General features: G+C 38.0%; 1 protein-coding gene across 8 annotated transcripts in view; it reads left to right on the plus strand.

The window, feature by feature from the left end:
* Positions 1-21,696, plus strand: part of LOC139751011 (constitutive coactivator of PPAR-gamma-like protein 1 homolog) — a 121,602-nt gene that overhangs the window by 47,090 nt on the left and 52,816 nt on the right. For all 8 annotated transcript variants that reach the window (XM_071666077.1, XM_071666080.1, XM_071666082.1 and 5 more), the window contains 2 exons: positions 18,127-18,285; positions 18,567-18,726. In XM_071666077.1, the coding sequence (XP_071522178.1) occupies positions 18,127-18,285; positions 18,567-18,726 (319 nt within the window). The remainder of the gene's footprint in view (positions 1-18,126; positions 18,286-18,566; positions 18,727-21,696) is intronic.

The following is a 21,696-nucleotide window of genomic DNA, read 5'->3' on the forward strand; positions in this document are numbered from 1 at the left end:
TTAACGAGCAAAATTTAAAAATGGTAATTGGCTCTTTTCCAATTTTTTTTATCAGGACAAAACCATAAAGTTTTCATATCTGGGATTAGTATTTCCTAAGGAATACAGCACCTAAGAAATGGGGGAAAAATTGTGATGAGAAAATGAAAAGAAAGTAAATGTGGTATGGTGCCTGCATTATGGCTTAAACTTCCTCAAGTGTAGCATATATCTTCATCCTTACCATCATAATAGTGAACTAATTGTAAAGAGCATAAAGAAAATTAGAAGCTCTGATTTATAAGGATAAGCTGCCCTGTTTTGCCAGCTCATGATCACTCATCAAAGACTGTATATTGATATATTATTTGTATAATACTTAACATGCTCTCATAACAATGACCAAAAAGTAAAGGGTGAAAAGATATAAAATTGCTGGATTTAAATATCTCCATTGTTATTTATAGATAGTGTGGGAGAAGAGCTGGTAGAAGCAGTGAAGAGTTGAAGAAGGATCTGTGGCAGGGGTGTCTGATGTCTTAATGGCTGTGTAATTTGTTTATGATGGGAAAGTGAGGGAGGTGAATGCAAGGGTCTTGGAAAGTGGAGCGAGTTTTTATTCTCTCGTGGGTTGGGGGGCTGGGAGGTGAGAAAGTTTGTGGCAGATTCTAGTGGGAAAGTACAAAAACTGTTGTCTTGAGCTTAGGAGAAAATTGAAAGCATCTTTAAATAAAAGCAAATATATTAGGTTTAGCATTGGAAAAAGACTGGTTTGTTGGAGTAGGATTTAAATTTAGAGAAGTTAAGAGAAGTGAGATGCTTTGAATGCCTGCAAGTAGACATGGTAGCAGATGGAACTATGGAAGCTGAAGTGAGTTGTAGGATGTGTGAGGGGTAAGCATTGAACAGTGTGTGTAAAGAAAGGTCATTGTCATTGAGGGCAAAGATGGGTATGCCTGATGGTACAGTGTCTGCAAAAAACCTTGTCCACCTCCCCATACATTTTCAAAGATGATCCCATTCAATTTAGTAATTTGTCATCTCTCTCTTTTGGCCTTGAATACAATTTGCAGACATATAGGCATGGAATTGACAAGGTTCTTGAAGTATTCTAGATCCATGTTTTGGTTGCATTTGGGTTTGATCTCTTGAATGAGGCAAAGCACTGATGAGGTGTTGCAGGAAGCAGCCACCTGAATATGCATTTTGAGCACCCAATATGCTTAGAAGTCTCATATTTATCCATATTTTCTTGCTTAGATATGAGAGTTTAGTCTTTCTCCTTAGAAGGGTTAGAACAAACCATCCTGAAGTACAGGTGAAAGAAATACAGCACCGAGAATCAAAATTCCCAAAGTGAAGAGGCAGTCAGGAAAAGTGAAGGGAGAAAATCCTTCCTTTAGGATAGCTTGAGGCTTTCTTGAGGTGGATGCTGGTGCTGCCTACCATTAGAAACACTTCTCTCAGTGACCTTATATATGATGATTTCACCCTTAGAGTGTCATATGCTTTTACCCAGAGTAAACCTCAGCTGTGTATCACCTTTGAAAATATATGGGAGGTGGACCATGTTTTTTATAAACACTGTGTAGTAGTTTTGATGATGATGTATGGATGCGAGGCATGGGCCCTAGATAAACAAATACATTAGAGGTTTGATGTGTTTGAAATGAAAAAACTTGAGGACCGTATGTAGTATGAGGAGGATTGCTTGAATATGAAATGATTGTGTTGTAGTAAGAGGACTATATATGAGACAGCTGAAGGGGTATTGGTGAAATAGTGTGGACATAAGGAGAGGATGAGGAGGAAGAAAATTAGAGGGAACAAGGAAGGAAAAAGAGGGAAATCAAGGAGGAGGTGGAAGTACAGAGTGAATGATGCTTTGAGTATGAGTGTCTGAAAATGTGAGAGGATGCAAGGTATGTTTGGGTGAGTGAACTTGAGTGATGTATACATGGATTGAATTGCTGTCAGTGAACTGAACCAAAGCATGTGAAATGCATAGGGGAAATCATGGATAGGTCTGTTGGTCCTGTTTGTGGATAGGGGGCTTTGGTTTCAGTGCATTGCACTGTGGTTACACCATAAGTGACATGTCACTCTCTAGAAGGCTGTATCATAGACATGCTGAGAAATGGGAGAACAAGCTTGTTTAGTCACTTCTCACTCCAGAGGTGACCACCATTTCCATGTTTCTGATTTTAGTGCAGCCTTGAATCTGCAGGACATCCATAAAAAGTCCTGGGGCCGTTTGATTATCATAATCATAAAAGTAAAAATGATAATGGTGATATGTTATAGGAGGTAATAAGGATAATAGGAATAAGGATAACAATTATAATAGTGATAACAATGATGAAAATGATTGTATTGATTAATGACAGCTGCATGCATACCTTGTCTTATCCACCTGCTGTAGGATCCCCTGTAGTGTTCAGGAATCCAACCACATGTCAATATGTGGTGTGTGTCTGTCTGTCTTTGTAGGGTAAGCACAGGATATTTAAGGTGTCAGTGTTCAGTATGGAAATTTCATCTTGGACATTAGGTGCCTTGTGATATGTTGTTTGTGTCCAAATCATAGATGAGAAAGGGTGGCTTGTTCGTGCCTAGAGGATGTAAGTTTATATAGGTGTATGTTCTGGTGGAGTGATAGTTGATACTGGTTTGGGTGCATGGTTGTTAGTGCATGTTTATAATCATCATTGTTAGTATATTTTGTCATTGTTGTGTTTGTTGGAGGAGTTGGGTTCTGTGAGTATAGTTTTGAAGTATGAAGGAGGGGTAAGCTTTTTCTTTCTACATAGGGTTAGGGGTTGGTATTGGAGCATTTTGGATATGAAGGGTTTAGTGCTATTGCAAAGGAGTGGGAGACATCCATGCGTAGGAGACTGTTTTGGGAGAATTCTTGATTCATCATGAAGCAGGTGAATGCTTGTGTTTGATATGCAGCCAGTGTTTTTGCTGTGTGCTGTTTTGTGTGGTTTTGAGCTTTGCTGTATTTGATTTTGATGGTGGATGACCAGGTAGATGAGGCATCGTTAGGGTGGAGCGGATGAGAATAACATGATTTACATAAATGATGTGGATAGATGAATAATTTTGATTATGATTAAGAAGTTCTTTTGATTTAGTGACTTCTTAGTGACTTTATTATGGTTATGGGATACAACTCTGAAGATGTGTACATGTGTATACACAGTGAAAGGTAATATTACTTTATTCTGTTTAAGCCAAAAAAGAACAAAAAAAATTCTTGGTTCCTCTATGGACTTTGTGATATTTTCTCTTTAATGATATACTTTTATCATCATGTAGTTTGCAGTAGTACTTTTATAATAGGTTATGATAACATTTGCAAGAATTCCATACATGTTAAATGCTGTCTCTATTTTACATGTATGTGCTCTAGCAAAAAATGAAATATATTGGGGAGAGAATTTATTCTAATATTTGGCTAATGTCTCCAGAAAATAAATTGAATTAAAAGACAATCCTCTCCCCAAGTAATGTATTTCTTTTATTCCATATATTGATAGGTAGATATTTTGATGCTTGTTTCCCATCAGTTTCTATTCTTGAAAGATGTGATAGGTGTTTGATGTGTATTATTACAATTTTCATGATGAAAATAATTTTACATAGTATTTTCCCTTTAATGTGCCTCACTTTCAAGTCTTTAATTGTCTAATGATAACTGATGTCTGTTGTAGTTGATACATGCATATATATTTCTTCTCTGTATTCTTGCTAACTTCTTATGTGACTCATTTATGTTTTTAATTTTTTTGCCATTTACTTTTCTTTCAGATTATGTTAATTGTCTTTTTCTATTCTTATTGATAAGGTAAGTGTTCTAATAAGAGGTTATGTTAGTACCTCATATGTTTCTGTATGTATGAGTCTGTGAGATTAGTGTGCATATGTATGTTTGTGTGTGTGTGTGTGTGTATGCACTACCCATCTTGGGTGGATGATGATGATATGTCCCCAGAGGAACTTACTTTTATTACTCAGCACAACAATCTGCTGTCATTCTGTCTGTCATTATTAAGTTTGCCATCTAGGCCTCTTGTCTGAGTCACGCAAATTTTTAAGCAAATGCCTGCACCACTTTGCCTTCTTTTCATTTTTGAAAGTTCGGCGGAAAGCATTCTCCGCTTTTCTAATGTTGTTTTGTTTCAGCGCACAGGGCTGTCATTTTCTCAACTTGTAGATAGTAATGTTTTTCTTTTTGTGTGTTTTAGACCACTTATTTTATATATATTTTGGAATATTTACAGTACTGAACTCAGGTTGGAAGATAAATACAAAGTTTTAAGAAAAGGTGAACCAGTATGGTTGGCAAATCAGTGAAGGGATGGTTTTGGGGCTTTAGATTTAAGTTATAGATCAGGCATTATGCCAGTATGATATGGATGTTAAAGATAGCTTGCTTGTTTAGACTAGTAGTTGCATGTAGACTTGTGTTCTTATTTTGAAATCTCAATTAAGTAATTCTTGTAATGGGTTTTTAGGTAATGAATCCTTTAGTATTCAGTAAAGTACTTTTGATATTCTGAGCTAGAAAATTACCAAGTTGATTCTAAATTGTTTCAAACATATGGTTTATAGTGCTTTATTTTTGCTGATATATTTCCATGAAAATATTATATTAGAAATTTTAGAGGGTCCAAACATGTTAGCTGTGACTTAACAGTCCAATGAATTCTTAATTATATAAACCAGTTTTGACCAAATGAGATGTTTGTAAATACAATTTGATTCTATAAAAATCAGCTGTGCTTATGATATTGTATGTTTTCACCAGTATATGCTTAATGATTACCTTATGATACAGCAAATGAAAAATGTTTAATAGCTTTTGAGTTTACTTGAAAATTTCTGAAAGCTGAAAATATGTTGTTGAAAGCTAGAAAAAAGAAATCAGGATTGTTTCAGTGACTTGAGTTATGTTATTGCATTTCATATATGGTTTGTACCAAAGAAATCTTTGGAAACTTAACCTGTTTTTAATTTATTAGATGAAATACTCAAATGATTTTAATTCACACTCTTTGTGTACACATTGATTAGATATAGTATTCTATATAACTTGTTTAAAAGTTAGCAGAATTATGATTAAAGTATCAGACAGCAAAGATATGTTGTTTAACATAAAGAACGTGCACATACACGCTTAAGGAGAGGGTTTTTGTTTATGAATGTGTTGACGATGAATTATATTTTCATCTTTGATTTGACTAGGAAAATGTAATTGCAACACTCAAACAAATGTTTTCATACATTTAAGGTTGTGGAATGATGTATGTGTCCAGATCACATGTATAGAATGTTTTTTCAGTTTTGAAATCCTTGAGATTTGATAACAATAAGACCCAGCACCTCTTACAGAATACATTAACATGTATCTACTCCCCAACATATCTAAGCTGTGCCTCCCAAAAATGAAACAGCTTGACTTCACTTTAAATTTCACTTAACTTTTGTAATGTCTGGTTTTCAGATTTGATTGAGATGTGTTGTCTAGTTTTAATACTAAAGCAACAAGTACTTTGTAGTGCTAAAGTAATTCTTTAATGTTAGATTTTATCATGCTGTATTTGTTAACAATGCAGGAATTAGCTTCCATTTGACATTATGTCCTGTTCACAATAATTTCATGTGGCATTATTAGAACTTCTCTATTTGTTCTTCTGCTGGATCATATTGATTATGTATTATGACATAGATGTTCACCAGTGAAACTGGGTATGTAAGATGCCCAAGGCTATTCTGAAAGTAGGATAAATTGCATGTGTATTTTTTTCCTGATATACAATTCTTTGTAGTTGTTTTAGACATAATATTTTGGTTGAATTTAGATACTTGGCCTTTTGTATTTAAGGATTAAGAGGTCAGCATGATAAAATTGGTGTTTATCTTTATGAAACATGAGATTGCTTGCAAAATAGAAATTAGGCTTTCATTGATTATATACCTTGTGCATGTTCTCCACAGCATGAGTAACTCAGTTTCATACAAAGCCTTCAAAGAGGAACCATAGATTATAGCTTATAAAATTTAGTGTGTTGTTGATTTGTTTGGGTTATGAGAGGGTTACATTTTTGCCAGTAAAGCAGAAAAATTGTTTACATTTTAGAAGCTTAGTTTAATCATAATAACTTTTTATTGGTTTAGTGAGCAGAATGAATTTTCAATTACAATTATATTTTGGTTTTTAAGTTAGTTTATATTTGATATTATTTATAGGTATGTGTTTCATGAAACACAATTAAACTGTAATTAGCTTACATAGTCAAACAGAATTTTGTAACTTTAAAGATGCCAAGTACTTAGGACATAACTTGGAGTCAAAAAGTAAATCCACTGGCTGAATTATATATATGCTTTTATTGAAAGTGACAAAAATTGGTAAAAGAGTAGGTAAATTATGATACTAGATGCTGTGCTCTTATATTCTCCACTTAAACATGCTAAATTTCTCATTCATTATGCATTTTCACCCTTTTCATTGTTTTATATCTAAATTTCCTTGAACTTTACTGGCCATTGTCATACTCTCACATCCACTGTTTAACTGAATGAAATTTTTGCTTGCACCTTGATCCCTATTTCTGCTCGAGTCAGTTGAACGTCTCAAATTCAGCAACGTTGGGGCTGTGCAGTAGCCAAGTTTCAGAATTTTTCAGGTTTTGGTTACTGTTATTATAGCTGATCAAGTAAATTACATATCTCCCTCTTGAGGGAGTTTCAGTTGGGAACAGACATCAGAGATATGGGTAAATAGTAAGTTTTTTATGATATTATAAATTTTAAACAACATTAGATCTTAAATTATTCATTGTGTTTAACAAAAGTTCTTTCTTATTTCCAATTCTGTGTGTACTGTGGTACCGATTGATGAGTTATTACTAATGAAGTATTAGGAGTGACATCAAGTGCAGTTAAGATTGATGAATAAACATGTTTTAATCTTTGAAGTGATGCTCTAGGAGAGGCAGGAAATTTGCCTTGCATTTCATCTGTTGTTGTCATTGTATGGAGGCTCATTAAAACTCAGCTCAGGCTTGAGCATCAGGCAAGGGGCTTTGTAGAGGGGTTGGAGTTGCCATACCTCTTTGTCAGCATGACTTTTATGATTTTTAAGTTGTTCTTTTAGAGGTACTTCTGTTATAGAATTAAACTTTATTTTATTAGATTTTTCTGATCCATCTGCACACTCATTATCTCTTGTTGGTTGATAAGATTTTTCTGTTGCAAGAACTGAATAAGTTAGCTCTCATCTGTGTTGAATTTTGGACACTGACAGTTTTTGGAATGCCTGATTTGAGACATTCTACTGTATTCATGTCTTGCTTACATCATTATGGCCTGTACCACTTCTGTAGCAGCTTTTCTTGTACCCCAAAAAACTTGTCATTACTGTTTGGTCTCACAGCATAATAGCTATTCCTTTAGCACCCTTCCCTGTGCTAAATCATCCATCCCATAGTCCTCACTAAATATATCTAAAAGTAATCAAGTTTAAAACAGCCAAATTTCAGTCTTTTTGCATATCTGTTTGTCTGTATTTTGCATTGTTCTTCACTGCACAGCAAAGTGGCCCCAAAATATTTTTCATATGCCTAATCAATATATATCATTGACTCATTCTTCGTCTTATCTCCATTTAGGCTTTAGTTTATCTGTATCTACCAATTTTTTGTCTGTTTCCTGGCGCCACCTTGCTGATGCAGGAAACAGTGATCAAGTATAAAATAGATAGAAATTAACCTAATTGATTGATTAAGCCATTCACCACATATTGAATTCGCTTCAGTGCTTCATCTTTCATCAACCAGATCTTCATAGTCTTGTTTCTATATTTGGTATCATTCCTGAGTCACTTAATTGTCTTCTTTCTGCGTCTACTTTAAGAAACTTCATTTACAACTTGATCAGCCATTCCTTTGGTACAGACCCATGTCACAGACGTACAGAAGTGTTGGTTACTATCTTATTTGTCTGTTAATATTAACCCTGGCATTTCCATTCACATGAGGTTGATTGAGTGCATGTAGGCACACTCCTTTTTTATGGTAATCAGTTTTTTTTTTGCAGAGCTAGACTGTCCCCAAGCCAGTAGTGGCTAAAGGGCAGGGATGCCAAAATTCCTTAGATATACTTGTTAGTCCACCAAACAAGATGGCTTTAATTTTTCTCCCATCATTGGTGCCCTTAAACCTATAGCAGTTTGCCTGCATATTCATGGTACATGTTTAATGTACTGTATCTACTTTCATTTCACAAATTTAGTGATTACCTAATTATTCATGTACTGAGTAAGATTTGTAGAAGGAATGCTACATGACTATCACCATGAAGCAGTGGAAGGGCTTGAGAACAGTATCCTAGGACTGGGAGAAAATTACTAACTTTTGAATGTGAGGACCTCTTGTGATAGCTCCATTGTCAATGTGTTTGGTTGGCTTGGCCAACCTCCTTTCCAAGGAAGACCATAGAAACATTAAAGTTGTATATGGCATCAGATATAAGTGATATGTTTGCAGCCTCTTCATGTGTTATTGATATGTATGAAAAAGTAGAATGTCAGGATAAAAAGAATTTGGGGCTGTGGAAATTTTAGATATTTTAAAGAAAATTAATGTTGCACAAGAAGTGCATGGAACAAAGTTGGAAGGCAGTAAGTCGTATGGACATACAGATGTACATATTCATACTTGCCTTCATCCATTCCTGTCGCTACCCCTCCCCACAGGAAAACAGCATCGCTATCTCCTACTTCAGCGAGGTAGTGCCAGGAATACAGATAAAAAGGCCACATTCGTTCACACTCAGTCTCTAGCTGTCATGTATGATGCACCGAAACCACAGCTCCCTTTCCACATCCAGGCCCCACAAAACTTTTCATGGTTTACCCCAGATGCCTCACATGCCCTGTTTCAGTCCATTGACAGCACGTCGACCCTGGTATACCACATCATTCCAATTCACTCTATTCCTTGCACACCTTTCACCCTCCTGCATGTTCAGGCCCCAATTGCTCAAAATCTTTTTCACTCCATCCTTCCACCTCCAATTTGGTCTCCCACTTCTCCTTGTTCTCTCCACCTCTGACACATATATCCTTTTTCTCAATCTTTCCTCACTCATTCTCTCCATGTGACTAAACCATTTCAATACACCCTTTTCTGCTCTCTCAACCTCACTCTTTTTATTACCTCACATCTCTCTTTCATTACTTACTCGATCAAACATCCTCACACCTCATATTGTCCTCAGAAATCTCATTTCTAACACATCCACCCTCCTCTGCACAACCCTATCTATAGCCCATGCCTCGCAACCATATAACATAGTTGGAACCACCATTCCTTTAAACATACCCATTTTTGCTCTCCAAGATAACGTTCTTGCCTTCCACACATTCTTTAACACTTCCAGAACCTTCACCCTCTCCCCACCCTGTGACTCACTTCCGCTTCCATGGCTCCATCCACTGCTAAATCTACTCCCAGATATCAAAAACACTTCACTTCCTTTAGTTTTTCTCTGTTCAAACTTACCTCTCACTTCACTTGTCCCTCAACCCTACTGAACCTAAGAACTTTGCTCTTATTGACTTTTACTCTCAGCTTTCTTCTTTCACACACTTTAAAAACTCAGTCACCAGCTTCTACAGTTTCTCACCCAAATCAGCCACCAGTCCTGTATCATCAGTGAACAGCAACTGACTCACTTCCCAAGGCTTCTCATCTACAAGAGACTTCATACTTGCACCTCTCTCCAAAAGTCTTGCATTCACCTCCCTAACAACCCCATCCAAAAAACAAATTTAAACAACCATGGAGACATCATGCACCCCTGCCGCAAACCGATATTGACTGGGAACCAGTCACTTTCTTCTCTTCCTACTCGTACACATGCCTTACATCTTCGATAAAAACTTTTCACTGCTTTTAGCGCCTTACCTCCTACACCATATACTCTTAATACCTTCCACAGAGCATCTCTAACAACTCTATCATATACCTTCTCCAGATCCTTTAATGCTACATACAAATCCATTTGTTTTTCTAAGTATTTCTCACATGCACTCTTCAAAGCAAACACCTGATCCACACATCCTCTACCACTTCTGAAACCGTGCTGCTTTTCCCCAATCTGATGATCTGTACATGCCTTTACCCTCTCAATCAATACCCTCCTATACTATTTCCCAGGAATTCTCAACAAACTTATACCTCTGTAGTTTGAACGCTCTCCTGTATCCCCTTTACCTTTGTATAATGGCACTAAGCATGCATTCCGCCAATCCTCAGGCACTTCACCATGACTCATACATTCATTGAATATCCTTACCAACCAGTCAACGATACAGTCAACCCCTTTTTTAATAAAGTCCACTGCAATACCATCTAAATCCTCCTCCTTACTGGCTTTCATCTTCCGCAAAGCTTTCTACCTCTTCTCTGTTTACCAAACTATTCTCCCTGACCCCTTTCACTTTGCACACCACCTCAACCAAAACACCCTATATCTGCCACTCTATCATCAAACACATTCAACAAACCTTCAGAATACTCACTTCATATCCTTACTTCACCACTACTTGTTATCACCTCCCTATTAGCCCCCTTCGCCGATGTTCCCATTTGTTCTCTTGTCTTATGCACTTTATTTACCCCCTTCCAAGACATCTTTTTTTATATGTTTATATTATACTTTGTCGCTGTCTCCTGTGTCAGCGAGGTAGCGCAAGGGAATAGATGAAAGAATGGCCCAACTCACACACATACACATGTATATACATACATGTCCACACACGCACATACATACCTATACATTTCAATGTATACATATATATATGAATAGTGGTTCCAACAATGTTGTATGGTTGCGAGGCGTGGGCTACGGATAGAGTTGTGCGCAGGAGGATGGATGTGCTGGAAATGAGATGTTTGAGAACAATGTGTGGTGTGAGGTGGTTTGATCGAGTAAGTAACGTAAGGGTAAGAGAGATGTGTGGAAATAAAAGAGCGTGGTTGAGAGAGCAGAAGAGGGTGTTTTGAAATGGTTTGGGCACATGGAGAGAATGAGCGAGGAAAGATTGACCAAGAGGATGTATGTGTCGGAGGTGGAGGGAACGACGAGAAGTGGGAGACCAAATTGGAGGTGGAAAGTTGGAGTGAAAAAGATTTTGTGTGATCGGGGCCTGAACATGCAGGAGGGTGAAAGGAGGGCAAGGAATAGAGTGAATTGGATCGATGTGGTATACCGGGGTTGACGTGCTGTCAGTGGATTGAATCAGGGCATGTGAAGCGTCTGGGGTAAACCATGGAAAGCTGTGTAGGTATGTATATTTGCGTGTGTGGACGTATGTATATACGTGTATGGGGGTGGGTTGGGCCATTTCTTTCGTCAGTTTCCTTGTGCTACCTCGCAAACGCGGGAGACAGCGACAAAGCAAAAAGAGAAAAAAAAAAACATAGACATATACATATACACACATGTACATAATTCATGCTTGCTGCCTTTATTCATTCCCATCGCCACCCCGCCAACATGAAATGACAACCCCCTCCCCCTGCACACGTGCCAGGTAGTGCTAGGAAAAGACAACAAAGGCCACATTCGTTCACAATTTGGCCTTTGCTGTCTTTTATGTGAATACAAACACAGGGGTCCCGGGTTCGATCCTGGTTGTTGGAGGTTTGTACGTTCTATGAAGGTGCGTATTCCTATGCACTTTGTTTGTGTTCATATACTGCCGCATTGCACAGTTAGGTTCGGTAAAATGCTATCTGCTGTAGACCCCGTTGCTCACCAACGTGAGACGAAGGGTATTCGAGTACATAGTATTCGAATAGTTATTTCCTATTAGCCAGGCCCATGGCCTAGGAGTAGCATTCCTACCTTGTTACACAGGGGTCCTGGGTTCGATCCTGGCTGTTGGAGGTTTGTATGATATATTTTTTATTTATTTATTTTTTTTATTTTGCTTTGTCGCTGTCTCCTGCATTAGTGAGGTAGCGCAAGGAAATAGACGAAAGAATGGCCCACCCACCCACATACACATGTATATACATACACGTCCACCCACGCAAATATACACACCTATACATCTCAGCGTATACATATATATATATACACACACAGACATATACATATATACATACACATGTACATAATTCATACTGTCTGCCCTTATTAATTCCCATCGCCACCCCGCCACACATGAAATAACAACCCCCTCCCCCCTCGTGTGTGCAAGGTAGCGCTAGGAAAAAATAAAGGCCACATTCGTTCACACTCAGTCTCTAGCTGTCATGTAATAATGCACCAAAACCACAGCTTTCTTTCCAAATCCAGGCCCCACAGAACTTTCCATGGTTTACCCCAGACGCTTCACATGCCCTGGTTCAATCCATTGACAGCATGTCGACCCCGTTATACGACATCGTTCCAATTCACTCTATTCCTTGCACGCCTTTCACCCTCCTGCATGTTCAGGCCCCTGATCACTCAAAATCTTTTTCACTCCATCCTTCCACCTCCAAGTTGGTCTCCCACTTCTCCTCATGTGTATTTAGGTGGGATCCTTGCGCTACCTCGCTAACGTGGGAGACGGCAGTTAAGTATAACGAATAGATTAATAGATAGATATATTTTATGTACTTGATCGCCAGTTACCCATTTTATTGACCAACACCTGTGGATGGATGAATAGCTGCGTTGACTGTGGACCAACTACTGTAACCAGGATTCAGATGTATGCACTCAATTCTAGGCAGCACGTGAATGCATCATGATCAGGAACGCTAACCACTATTCCATGGGAGTCCATAGATAAGTGTTACCAGACTCCACCCACTCTTGGTTACACTTCAAATGAAGTCACCTTCAATGAGGCTGTATCTGGAAGTAGCACAGTCACAGGCTGCATGAGCCTTTGGAAAGGTCCTGGGGTAACACCAGGGCACTTTCACAGAAATTGGTCCTTGGGTAATTATATTTATGGGGCCTGGATTTAGATAGGGAGTTGTACATTACACATTTCCTGGTGCTATCTCACTGATGTAGGGGGTGGCGATGCTGTTTCCTGTAGGGGTGGGATGGCACCTAGAATGGGGGAAGGCAAGTAAGTATGAATATGTACATGTGTATGTATGTATATGTTGATATGTGTATGTATATGTACATGTTGGGGTGAGAGAGTATCATTAAATTTTAGGGAGAGTAAAAAGATGTTTTGGAAGGAGGTAAATAAAGTGCATAAGGCAAGGGAACAAATGGGAACTTCAGTGAAGGGGGCTAATGGGGAGGTGATAACAAGTAGTGTTGATGTGAGAAGGAGATGGAGTGAGTATTTTGAAGGTTTGTTGAATGCGTTTGATGACAGAGTGGCAGATATAGGGTGTTTTGGTCGAGGTGGTGTGCAAAGTGAGAAGGTTAGGGAGAATGATTTCGTAAACAGAGAAGAGGTAGTAAAAGCTTTACGGAGGATGAAAGCTGGCAAGGCAGCGGGTTTGGATGGTATTGCAATGGAATTTATTAGAAAAGGGGGTGACTGTATTGTTGACTGGTTGGTAAGGTCATTTAATATATGTATGACTCATGGTGAGGTGCCTGAGGATTGGCGGAATGCTTGCATAGTGCCATTGTACAAAGGCAAAGGGGATGAAAGTGAGTGCTCAAATTACAGAGGTATAAGTTTGTTGAGTATTCCTGGGAAATTATATGGGAGGGTACTGATTGAGAGGGTGAAGGCATGTACAGAGCATCAGATTGGGGAAGAGCAGTGTGGTTTCAGAAGTGGTAGAGGATGTGTGGATCAGGTGTTTGCTTTGAAGAATGTATGTGAGAAATACTTAGAAAAGCAAATGGATTTGTATGTAGCATTTATGGATCTGGAGAAGGCATATGATAGAGTTGATAGAGATGCTCTGTGGAAGGTATTAAGAATATATGGTGTGGGAGGCAAGTTGTTAGAAGCAGTGAAAAGTTTTTATCAAGGATGTAAGGCATGTGTACGTGTAGGAAGAGAGGAAAGTGATTGGTTCTCAGTGAATGTAGGTTTGCGGCAGGGGTGTGTGATGTCTCCATGGTTGTTTAATTTGTTTATGGATGGGGTTGTTAGGGAGGTGAGGTGAATGCAAGAGTTTTGGAAAGAGGGGCAAGTATGCAGTATGTTGTGGATGAGAGAGTTTGGGAAGTGAGTCAGTTGTTGTTCGCTGATGATACAGGACTGGTGGCTGATTCGTGTGAGAAACTGCAGAAGCTGGTGACTGAGTTTGGTAAAGTGTGTGAAAGAAGAAAGCTGAGAGTAAATGTGAATAAGAGCAAGGTTATTAGGTACAGTAGGGTTGAGGGATGATTCAGTTGGGAAGTAAGTTTGAATGGAGAAATACTGGAGGAAGTGAAGCGTTTTCGATATCTGGGAGTGGATTTGGCAGCGGACGGAACCATGGAAGTGGAAGTGAATCATCGGGTGGGGGATGGGGCGAAAGTTCTGGAAGCGTTGAAGAATGTGTGGAAGTTGAGAACATTATCTTGGAAAGCAAAAATGGATATGTTTGAAGGAATAGTGGTTCCAACAATGTTATGTGGTTGCAAGGTGTGGGCTATAGATAGAGTTGTGCAGAGGAGGGTGGATGTGCTGGAAATGAGATGTTTAAGGACAATATGTAGTGTGAGATGGTTTGATCGAGTAAGTAATGTAAGGGTAAGAGAGATGTGTGGTAATAAAAAGAGTGTGGTTGAGCGAGCAGAAGAGGGTGTTTTGAAATGGTTTGGTCACATGGAGAGAATGAGTGAGGAAAGATTGACCAAGAGGATAAATGTGTCAGAGGTGGAGGGAACGAAGAGAAGTGGGAGACCAAATTGGAGTAATAATAATGTTTATGTGCTCTACATTGATGTTCTGTTTGTGGACTGAATCAGGAGCATATGAAGTAGTCAGGGAAGCCACATATAGGTTTGTGGGGCCTGGTTGTGTGGTTTTGGATAGTGACAGTGATTTTGTTGCATTACAGAGGTCCCTTACCTACCATGGTTTTGAGTATATATGCTGAGAATGCCATTTTACCAACCATGATATCAGTTTTCAAGTATCCACGGTTGTCCACAGTACCTCAAAAATTTTGGGTTTTCACTTGGCGAGTGTTATGTGGCAGTGGACTATTTGTGGTACAGCCTGGCAAGCCACCATATCTAGGGAGAGATACAGTAGGAATGTCATAACCACATGTTATGGTAGGACAAATGGCAAGGTAGCCTTTTGTCCAAAATACTTTGTTGGCTGTTATATTGATTTACTGTTTCATACACCATTTCTTGGTATTTTCATAGTATAAAGATATTGTTTTTGAAGTAAAAACATACTTATTTGTAACCCATGAGGACGAGGTATATATGTCAAGGGTCAATCCCCCTAACCCCCCATTTTCTCTTTTGTGCTGTATCTTGCCAACAGTCATAGTTTTGCTGACCACAAGGTCTTCCAGGAACGTAACTCCATTGGTTAACAAGTAACTTATGTACGTAGCACTTCTGCTAGTTAGCATTTATGATATACAAGAAAGCAAGTTTTGAATATAGTAGGATAAGAAAGGAAGAACAAAGGATGTTGTGGAGAAGATGCAAGAAAAGCAATGACTCATAAATTTAGCACGAGTTTATTGTCAGTTAAGGAGCAGCTAATCTGGCAGAGGGATTCAAAGGCAAGACTTTTAGAGAATGATGTAAGGATATGCAAGGAATTGAATAAGTTCAAAAGTGCTTATACAATTTAAGACCTTATATACCAAGTAACAATGAGATGGAATGGGATGTGGTCTTAGAGAACGATGAGATATCAAAAGTCATAAAAAGAATGCTAAATTGTTGTGACACATATAAGGCTCCTTGTCATGATGAGATTTCTCCATATTTGCTGAAAATTTCTTAAGGTATGCTTGATAAATCTCCTATTTACTGTTGAAGATGTTGCTTGAGATAGGTGAAATTTAAAAGGTAGTAGAAAAGGGCATTTGTCATGCCTATTTATATGGAAGGAAACTGGGAAGATTTTTGAGCTACAGACTGGTCTCCCTAACAAAGTGTAGCCTGTAAGGTACTGGAAAAGAATTGGAAAGCACCTGGATGACTTCTTATAGAGAAGAAATTACTTATGTGGGAGACAACATGGTTTTAGGAAGAGAAGGTAATGTGTAATGAACATCATAGAGTTCTATGTGAGTGAGCTTTGTTTCAGATGGTGTAGAAGGCTCAGGGGATACTTTGTATCTGGACTGCCTGAAAGAATTTGATACTGAATTGCATGAGAGGCTTGTTAAGAAGGGGAATGACCAGTCAGGAAATTGGGAGACTGCTTTTGTGGATAGAATTTTATCTTGGTGAAAGGGAATAAAGGTTGCTGTGGAGGAGCCCTCTTGGAGTGGGTGGAGGTCACAGGTGGAGTACTGCAGGGTTCTCTTTTGAGATCATAATTAATTTCTTGTATGTGAATGACTTTTCTGAGCATGTCGACTCTACTTGTACATGTTTGCAGATGATGTGAAGGTCATGAGGGAAGTGAAAAGTCAGTAATCATATAGTGATGAGGTTGGCTTTAGTGAAAGGTCTGAATATGAGGATTATCTAGCAGGAAATGAGCTTTAGGAATCAGTGTGAGAGAGGAACTTAGGAGTTGACATGCTTTACCTATTGCTAGAGTTCCACAACAGGAGAATAGTAGAGGGGATAGACTGTCTTCTGGTATATATTAGAATAGCTTTCAAGTGTTTATGTAGATTAAGCAAGCTGTTCATCTCATACATCAGTTCAAAATTAGAATATGTATTTCAGTTTGTCACCACACACTTCAAGATTAAGCAGAAACAGCTTGTAGAGAAGGTCTAGAAGAGGGCAACAAAGATAGTACCAGAAATAAAAGAGCTGAACTACAGGGAGGGCTAGAAGTCTTCAATTTGCCCCTCATGGGAGAGAGGAGTGAGGTGTGACCTGATTACAACCTTTAGGGTTATTGAATCAGATTGATAACGTGGCAGCGAACAGTTCTTCAGAAGATTTAGATATAGAACAGAAAGAGGTCATAACTTGAAATTGAGCAAGAAAATGGTTAAGCAGGATTTAGAAAAGCATAATACTTTCATAGTTTACGATCTGTAGATGAACGGAGCAAACTGAATGAGGATGTGGTAAGTGCAGACTGCATACAAAAGTTTTAAAAGGTTGCATGATTGCAGCGATTGCTTGAGATGGGGCCCAGCAGTTTTAAAACTTCTTGTACATACAGTATAAATAGATAATTATGCACACTCGTACCTTTACTGTCCTTTTTCATAGGGCACCCACATGGAAGCTGGCCACATCTACTGGGTGAGGCCACAAGTCAAGAAGTCTTATGTTGTGTGTGTGATTTTTGTGGACTGGCCATAGGATGAGTAAGAAGTAAACATTCTGTTTCTCAATGGTTATTAATAAATCTTGGGCATGAGGGATTTTATATTTTTACTCAGCCTTTATAATGCTGTAGCTATGGGTGGTGTACAGAATGCAGATGAGAAAGGGTTACTCACACATGGTTAGGGATTGTAAGTTGAGGTAGGTGTAAGTTTTATGGATTGCTGTTTCAGACTTGGGAGGGGAGGGGGGGTTCAGTGCTTGGCAGGACATTTTTCAGTGTATGTAGTTTTTCATTATTGTGTTTGTTAGGGGAGGGGGAGATCTTTTGAGAATAGATTCTTGAAGTATGAAGCAGGATAAGCTTATTACTTTTATGTGGGGGTTTGGCTGTTTATGACTTGGTTTTAATGAGGAGGGTCAAATACTGTTGCAAAGAATTGAGTGCTGAAGATATTAAGGTAAAATAGCATTGGAGACGATTTGGTTCATTGTGCAGGTGTTGAATGTTTGTGGTTGTTAGGCAACTGGTGATTGGTCTGAGTTCTTTGTTTTGTGAAGTTTGTAGCTTTGTCATTCTTGCTTTTGACAGGCAGTTGAATTGTAATTTAGGATGGATTAGATGAATATTTTGATACTAATGCTTAATATGATTAAAAACTGAGTTTGCAACAAATAGCCCTTTCCTGTTTGTTATGATCACATAAGATAATTTTTTGACCTTTTTATCTGCAGCAGTCCAGTAGTCCAATTGAAGGAAGCCAGGATCTAGGTCCTCAGATTGACCCTAATCCTCTCCCCCTACCTCCAGTGCCCCATGAGGTTATGCGGACAGCCTCTGAGCGCCACCAAAAGGGGCTAATGTGTCCATGGATATATCAAGTTCTAACACAGGTAAGTTTTCATACTGAAGTTCCTTTCTAATCTTTGAAAATTTTGTAAAACTGATGTATATGACCAGAGCTAGGACTATAAGATAGGTTGTATGTATTGTGATATACAGATCTTCCATCCAGTTGTCTATTAAAAGACTAATGTTAGACATAAAAGTCTTGCATACTGAGCCCAAAAGTAATGTTTTTGAGTAATACAGTTGAAAGAGGTGACACAAGTAATTTTTCTTTTCTAAATAGTGTGTAGAGTCAAGATTTGAAGTGAATTATTATTTTGCTCAGGGAGAAGTGAAATTTGCTGTTTGCATGGAGGATGAGAATAACAGAGAACTGCCAAATGCTGTGCTTTTCTACCGTTCAGTGCGCCAATCTGTTTATGCCATCCTCTATAACCTGCATCATCATACCTTCATGGCTCGTAAAGCAAAAGAGGAGGGTCAGAGTAAGTATTATGTTTTAAACTTAAGTTTTACTCCAAATTACCACAGTAGTATATCTTCAGAGCATTTTTTGAAACATTGTGGTGGGAACAGATCTGGTTTTATCCTAGCCTTATGATATGACTTTTTTTGGCTTCTAGCAATATAGTTAGGAAAGCAGGTGGATAGAAATGCATAAATAAATAAGTTTATATAGGTATTGAAGAAAACATGTAATTTGATTTAAAAGATATACTTTAGATTGATTAATGGCACATGACAGCATGTGACATGCCAGTGGAATGGCAAGAGGTTTTAGTGGGAATGTTTTAGATTCCCAGCTGCTAGTGATACTCCCTGATTTATGGAAAGTTCGATGTATGGAATTTCAACTTTGTAATTTCTCCCATAGCTCATATGCAGTATTTTTTCAAGATAGAAAAATTTGCTAAGTAACTCACTTGGAGGAAAATGGCTGAGGGATGCATTTGGTAGGTAGGCTCTTCCCAAGATGTACATCTTAAATAAACAGTGATGCAGTTACAGTGATTCTTTGCACATCTCTGCTGCATTATTTCAGAATTTTCAGTGTCTTTTTGTGTGAATTTTGCCCTTATTTCTAACTCATACTGACTGGGAAACGATTAATTGATGATGAGAGTGGAGGACCTCCTTGTGGGTGTAAATGACTGATTTAGAGATGAGAAAGTGAACACAGTTTGGAAGGACAGTGAGTGCATTAAGGAAGACGAAGATGGCTCAGCACCTTTTAAAATCAACCATCTTAACAAAGAAGCAAGGTGTTGCTATCTATTAGATTGAGTAATTACTAACTTAGTGTATGGATGATCACATTCATCATTGTTTACCATGAAGGCTAAAAGTCTCTTCCAAGTAATCCTGATGCAAATTTTGTGGCCATTCATGGATGATTCAGTAGACTTAAGGCTTGTGCTAAATTCTCTTAATGTTAAAGTGAGTTGTGAGTCTGAGCATTACTAAGATTTAAGGTAAATTGATTTTTTTATAGTTTGATCATTTCTTTCGCATCTTTCTTTTTTGTAGTTAGTAATTCCTTTTCCAAATTTCTGTTGCTCAGTGTGGTGGTGTTTTAGGTATGTTAGTGTTGCAGGCCTGAGTCTTGGGTGTTATAAGTGTGGTGGGCAAGTATAATACAGTGTGTGGCATGTGATATCTATAGAAAACAGGCACTTGCATGATGCAGTACCAAAGAAAATGAAGAAGTAACCAGGATGGAAGGCTCAGCTACAAGTGATGGGATTTTGGGTGAAATTATATGTATTTCAATTTGTGGAAATTTTGACTCTATCTATCTGTTTATCTGACACCTGTTATAGGAACTCCCTTAAAGGGGTGGCAGATGGCAACGGAATCTCCATAACTAAAGAACTCCCTTGTCACTTTTAGCCTTTAGTGCCTCACCTTTAACAGGCCACTGGCAGAGGACAGATCTAGCGCAGTGTTTGCAGAGTTTTTATGTAATGTTCCTAATGACTACTACTGTCTATTGCTCCTACTATATGTTTCTACCTAATCTGCCTAAATGTTCCTACCTACTACTACTATCTACTGGTCCTACCATTTTGCCAAAAGGCAGGGCTAGCACATAGTGCACACCACAGGAAAATCTATAGTTACAAAGAGTAAACTGTGCGAGTTAGTGTTGTCAAGTGTTACTTATGACACGGCTAGATTGTATGTTTGTGGAAAGGATGACATGATATCAAGTACATAACTTACCAGAGTTAGAAAGCAGCTGTGTATGATTCCAATTCTTATCCAGAGATGTCACTAGCAGCCTAAAATAATAATTGGAAAAAATATCTCACTCATCAAAGAAAGTGCAATTTTATCATCAGGAGAGGAAGCCAGACTTTTGCATCAGTTATTGTAATCAGTCTTGAAGTGAAAAGAAATACGATTTCTCTTGTAATAGTTTTTATATTTTGATAAATGTAAGTTTTTTTTTTTTTTATTTATCTAAAAAGATATTATTGTGTGCATAAAGGAATAGTTAAATACATTGATAATCATACTGTCTATATCTCTGATGCCCTCTCTGAATCCCTGAAGAGGTTACCATGGCAGTCTCCATAACTTGTAAATTCTAGTGTATGATTTATAAGATTAGTGATATGTAGAAAGCATTTTAGTGGGATGTGTAGAACTCAGATAAAAGAAAAACCATAAAGTGTGTTACATGGTTAGAGATGCATAGTTACCTTATGGTTACATGCAAAAGGATCATTCATAAATATGAAAAAAAGCTTTACAAGTAGAAAAAAGTATTTCAGAAAAGTCAGTTTCTCCCCAACTGACTTACAGATCTGTAAAGTAGACCTGATAGCAATACCTGACCACTGATAGTGTGGACTGTTGCTGCATTGTTCACATAAGTGTGCCACTTCTCTCTTGATTTCATACGACAGGCAACAAAAGTGTACTCAAGAATTTACATTTATTTCTTACACTGTTTAGTAAATACTAGCTTTCATCTCTATTTACATTTTGTTATTATTATTTTTACTGGTATTATTTATTTTTCACTGTGACTTAGTCTACATGTGTGATTACAGTACTACTCTATTTACAGGTTCGTCAGTTATGTTTTCATATCTGTACAGTTTTTCCTTTTCCAAAAGAAGGAACAGGGAAGGGGGCTAAGTGAGGATTTATCTCTTAAGGCTCAGTCCATAAACAAATATGAATATTTTTTTTTCATACTATTTGCTATTTCCCACATTCGTGAGGTAGCGTTAAGAACAGAGGACTTTTGTTCTCCTTCTTTCGGTAAATTAAAAACGAGAGGGGAGGATTTCCAGCCCCTCACTCCTTCCCTTTTAGTCACCTTCTACAGCAGGCAGGGAATATGTGGGACGTATTCTTTCTCCCCTACCCCTAGGGATAATGTATAAAAAAAAATATATATATATATATATATATATATATATATATATATATATATATATATA

The sequence above is a fragment of the Panulirus ornatus genome, chromosome 10, assembly GCF_036320965.1.
Source record: "Panulirus ornatus isolate Po-2019 chromosome 10, ASM3632096v1, whole genome shotgun sequence".
Taxonomy (NCBI): Eukaryota; Metazoa; Arthropoda; class Malacostraca; order Decapoda; family Palinuridae; genus Panulirus; species Panulirus ornatus.